Raw genomic sequence first — 5,462 nt, forward strand, 5'->3', positions numbered from 1 at the left:
ATTCTATTGGAGATGCTCTAACACTGTTCTCTATATGTAAGTTGCATGTTTTTAAATTTTGGCCAATCATATCTTTGTCTACCATTCTTTGTGTTGAGATTTGTGTTGTCTTTTTGGTTGTTGTTTGAAGATGGGTTGGGCTTAAATTTTGACTTACCCCTATATTGGGTCTATCATTTTTTTATTGGGCTTTAAGCCTGGTATCCCTTGCCTGTTTTTTTCTTTCTGTTTTTTGTGTGTTTGCTTTTGTTTTATGCTTTTTAGTTGGAGTTTTCTTTTTGTTATCAGTATTTGGGAGGTTGGGTGAGTATATATGTATACGTGTGAGTACTATACAACATGTGTTCAAATTATACAAGAGGGCGATGATTTCATTATTATATGTTTATTCTTGCATATTATTAAAAGTGCAATTTTGATGCAAATTTTTATTTATTTTTCATTATATTTATTCTTTTAAGGGTAATACCAATGTCACTAATTCATTATTTCTTAGAGAGCATTTATAAGAAAATACTTTTAGTGTAAGTATACACACAAGTACTATACAATGTAAATTATACTAAAGTGTGGAAATTTCACTATTATATGTTTATTCCCGCCTATTATAAAAGGTGCAATTTCAGTGGAAATTTGTGTCATTTGTGTCATTTTGTTTTTTGAAGCGTGATGCCAATGTCGCTAATTCATTCTTGCTTGGAAAACTTTAGTTTTTGATTCTTTTTTAGTTCTGATTTCACTTTTTCTTCTTGAAGGATAACACCAATGTCATTAATTAATTCTTTCTTAGAGAACCGGAGTGAGTCAATAGTAAAAACATGCAAACAGCAATGTAATAAGCCATAATAAAACTTATATCAAATCCGAGATGGGACATGGATGAATTGTGTAATGAAACAATAGCGGAAACATGTAAAATTGCGATGATATGAAAATGATTTCATATAAAATAATATGCGAAGAGAACACTTTTGGTGCCCAGCCCAACCATGAAAAAATAATTTAACAAAATGATATGAAACTTATTTGAAAGCTCCCAAAAAATAGAAATGAAACCCGCATGAATTAATACTGAAATCTGGAATGAAAAAATAGCGAAACCGTGTAATGAAAAAAGAATGAAACATGTGAAAATACAATGAGTGCAATAGTTTCATATAAGTTTCATAATTTGAATTTGATTTTTTTCAAAAATGTTTAAAATTGATCTTGTTTTGAACATTTAAATACTATGAATACTAGACGAGGCCCGCTAGACGTACATCCCCAACGGAAACTTTTACAAAAAATGTTCAAGAATGCTAGACGTACGGGAAACTTTTACAAAAGTAACGGACTAACCTTCTCCCCTCCCTAATCTCCCCCTGACTTTCAGGGTGGGGCCGCTTCATCTTAATAACCAATCAACACACCCCACCTCAGCCTAGCCCGTAAAACTCCTGTAAATCCCGCCTGCCGGAAAGGAGCATGCAAGCAACTCCTGGTGACTTGTGCGCAGGATCAAGAGCTTGAGGCGGTGGTAGACTTGGTGGTGCCCTCAGACGCGCAAGGAGACGAGTCGTAGGAACACCCAGCTTGCGATGGAGAAGCAGAGCACTTGCTCCTCTTGCTCCCCCTGTCCCTGATGTCCTCGATCATCTTGGACACCACAGCCATCCTCGGCCGCTCCCTCGGGTCGTCGGCGGCACAGAGCAGCGCCACCTGGAGGAGCGCCACCATCTCGTCCTCCGCGCCCCTGGTCCGCAGCAGCTCCACGTCGAACACCTCGGAGGTCCACTCCTCCCGCACCACCGTCCGCACCCACCGCGGGATGTCCACGTTGCCGTCCTCCGGCGACCGGCCCGTGAGTATCTCCAGCAGGATGACCCCGAAGTCGCGCACGTCCTGCTTCTGCAGGGCCTTCTCTGGCGGTGGCGCCGGCACGAGCAGCTGGAGCAGCGCGAAGTCGGACACGCGCGCGGTGCCGCCGGCGTCGATGAGGATGTTGGAGGAGGTGAGGTGGCGGTGGGCGAGCCTGGAGCCGGATACGCCGTGGAGGTAGGCGAGGCCCTGCGCCGCGTCCTGCGCCAGCCTCAGCCTCGTCTGCCAGTCCAGAGGGGCTCGTGCCGGTCCCCTGTTCTCTGTCGAATCCACTCGTGTGCAGACATCCCTTAGAAAAAAGATGTGACGACTGACGAGCTCGCAAGTGCGTTGGCTGATGGGGCTGCTTACCATGCAGGAGGCTGTGGAGGCTGCCGTTGGGGATGTAGTCGAAGACGAGGAGAAGCTCCTCCTCCGACGCGTAGAACGCGCGCAGGTCGACGATGTTGGCGTGCCGCCACGAGCCCATCTCCCTCGCCAGTTCCCTCCTCCGGCCCTCGTCCTCCCGGGTCGCGCCTTCTCTCCTCCTCAGCCTCTTCACCACCACCTCGTCGCCCTTGGTCTCCTCGACGCCGGCGTCGCCCACGTCGTGCTGGCCTCCCATGACCACGCGGTATGTCGTCGCGGCGGCGCCTTTGCCCAGCATCTCCGCGGCTCCCATCATGAGCGCCCTCACGTCGAACTCCTCGCAGCACCCGTCGAAGCGCACCGTCTCCTCCCGCGACGCCGACATCGAGCTGGTGCGCGAGTTGGCGCGCGGCCGCGTCGACTTCTTGTTCTTCAAGCACAGCACGGCGCACAGTGCCGCGGCGATCAGCGTGGCGACAGCTGCGCCCACCGCCGCCATTATCATTACCACCATCCACCGGTCGTGGGAACTCCTCCTCCCCTGTCCGCCGGCGTGCACTCTCTGCTGCTGTCTGTCGCACCGGCGGCGCAGCGGGGCACCGCAGAGCTCGGGGTTGCCCAGAAACGATGACGCCGGGAAAGCCGCGGCGAGGTGGTTTGGAATCTGCCCGCTGAGCTTGTTACCGGAGACGTTGAACTCGGCTAGCTTTGGCATCGACTCCAGAGAGCTGGGCACGCGTCCGACGAACGAATTGCGTGCCAGATGCAGTGTCACGAGCGCGCGGAGGCGATGGCCGATCTCCGGCGGAATGGTGCCAGCAAGTCGATTGCCGGAGAGGTCTAGGCGGCGCAGATGGCGAAGTCGTAGGATGGACTCAGGGAACCGCCCGGAGAAGCCATTTCCGGAGAGGTAAAGGAGTTTGAGGTGCGGCGCCAAGGGAGAGAAGTCGACGTCACGGAGCGATCCCGTGAAAGTGTTGTTCTTGAGGCTAAGGAACGAGAGCGAAGGGAGATCAGCGAGCGCCGCGATGGCGCCGGCATGCCCAGCAAGGCCGAGGCCCTCGAGAACAACACGACGGACACGGGAAGTGGCGGAGGAGGAGGACGACCTTTGGCAAGTGACGCCGCGCCACTCGCCGGAGCAGGGGTCAGTGGACTCCGTCCAGGAATCGAGCGCGGCGGTGCCAGTGCCACGCCCGGCTCCAGCGCACGCCGACTTGAAGGCGAGCAGCGACGCCGCGTCGGGGCTCGCGGCAGGGGAGGAGGCACGGGCAGCTGCGAGGAGCGCCAGAATCAAGAAGAGCACGCGTAGTGCCATGTAAAAGATCAGAGATTGCAGGGCTTGGATCGAGGAAGGCGAGAATGTATGCAGCAGAGCAGGCCACAGTAGGGACGCGGAGGAGGTGTTGATGGTGCAACGGCCGAGTGCGTGATGGATTAATGGCCAATGTGGGAGGAGGGAGCGAGGGAGGTCCAGGAGGGAAGGGCGCGGGGGGTGATGATGACGCGGGAACGTGAGCGACGTGAGCTCATTTGTCCTCGAGGGGATTGGAGCCAAAGCAGAGGGGAAACTGCTGGCGGTGCAACAGACGCTCTCTGTTTAAAATCTGCGAGCATACACGAACGCGCGGCGCCTAAAAAACAGTTTACAGCGTTGGAATAGTCAGCTTTTGCACGCCGCGATGCGCTGGCTCCAGCGGCCGCTGCAAAATATAGTGCGCCCGAGTCGCTCCAAGGGACGTGCTAAACTGCAGCACGCACGAGCAGCGGACGCTTACCATATATTGCATTTTGAAGACAATATAAAAATATTTCAAACATCAAAACAAGACATAGCATAGTTTAAAGTCACCCAAACAAGTTCATAACATAAAAGTTCAAATTCATGCCCACATCATCATCCAAGCAAGTTCAAAATCCGAACAAAGTTCATGACATAAAAGTTCACACAATCGAATGGCACATCAACAATCATGCCTCATCCTCGTCTTCGTCCTCCTCTTCCTCCGATTCATCATCCGAAGACGATTCTTCCTCATCCTCTTCATTGTCGCGCGTCGTATCATCATGTGGAGCTCGGAAGATGTTGGCAAGATCTTCAATGGCATCATGCAAAGGTGTGTGATGAGGCACATCGGAGACATTCGACCCATGTCATCCGGAGGTGCTCCCATGCCTCCCATGAGAGACGCAAAACTCATGCCTCCCATGGTAGCTCCGAAGCCACCCATGCCTCCCATGGCCCCATGATAGCTCTGAAGCCACCCATGCCGCCCATGGTAGCTTCGAAGCCACCGATGCCGCCCGTGCCGCCCATGCCACCCATGGCTCTTTTTTGGACCAAGACTTCTTCACGGGCAAGATTGATGTACTCCTTTTGCTTCTCATCGAGGGTAGATGTGTACATGAAGAACAAGTACTTCTCCCATTCCAACAACCTCATTCGCTTCTCCATGGCCAATTTCTTCTCCTCCAATGCCACCTTCCTCTCCTCGGCCGCCACCCTCCTCTCCTTGGCCGCCAACCTCCTCTCCTCGGTCGCGGCATCTTGGTTCCTTGCTATCTTCCTCACCTTGTTCGCTTCCTTTCTTGCATTCATAATAGCTTCCATAGCATTTTTAGCTCGTCATCTCCTTTCCTCTTCTTCTTTTCCATATTTCTTGCATCCATCCGGTCTTTTTGGCTTGGAGTACGAAACCGAGTTTGGTGTAGGGCTTCTCTTGCCGTCATCACTTGATGCATCCTCCTCATCATCATCCAAATCAATAGTTCGCTTGCATTTGTTTCTCTCCTCATCATCAGCACCATCACGGGGCTTCCATTTCTCATCATCCTTCAATTCTTCATAGCAATGAGGCAAGCTAATTGGTCTCTGTTTCTTGATCTTCCCTTTCTTGGTCTTCTTCTCCTCTCCTTGGAATAAGTTTTGTGCAATAGTGAGCTACAAACAAAAGAACAAGTTAGCACTTGAAACACCAAGAAGAAGCATGATGAACATGGAAGAATCATGAAAGAAATGGCACTTACCCTATCTCTATCATTAGTGCCACTTGGGTTCAACGTGTCAACCGCCTTAAGTGCGGCCGCCTACCTTTATAAATCTTGGTTGATTGTCGACCACCGGGAGCGAAGAGATCTTCCGGAGCGGTCAATTCCACTTTTGTTGTGTAGATCAAAGTGCTCCTTCATCCAGAGCCAATATGCATCTCTACTTTAATCCCCTCCAACGGTGGGATCCCTCGACACTTAGTATT

General features: G+C 51.1%; 1 protein-coding gene across 1 annotated transcript; it reads right to left on the reverse strand.

The window, feature by feature from the left end:
* Nucleotides 1-1,275: 1,275 nt before the first annotated feature.
* LOC119271651 (probable leucine-rich repeat receptor-like protein kinase At1g68400) lies at nucleotides 1,276-3,587 on the reverse strand. Its single transcript, XM_037553393.1, has 2 exons — nucleotides 2,212-3,587; nucleotides 1,276-2,120 (listed from the first exon to the last, which is right to left on the reverse strand). The coding sequence occupies exons 1-2, from the start codon at nucleotides 3,524-3,526 to the stop codon at nucleotides 1,501-1,503; spliced, it is 1,935 nt and encodes a 644-aa protein (XP_037409290.1). The 5' UTR covers nucleotides 3,527-3,587; the 3' UTR covers nucleotides 1,276-1,500.
* Between the last annotated feature and the right edge of the window lie 1,875 nt (nucleotides 3,588-5,462).

This window comes from Triticum dicoccoides, chromosome 3A (genome assembly GCF_002162155.2).
Source record: "Triticum dicoccoides isolate Atlit2015 ecotype Zavitan chromosome 3A, WEW_v2.0, whole genome shotgun sequence".
NCBI lineage: Eukaryota > Viridiplantae > Streptophyta > Magnoliopsida > Poales > Poaceae > Triticum > Triticum dicoccoides.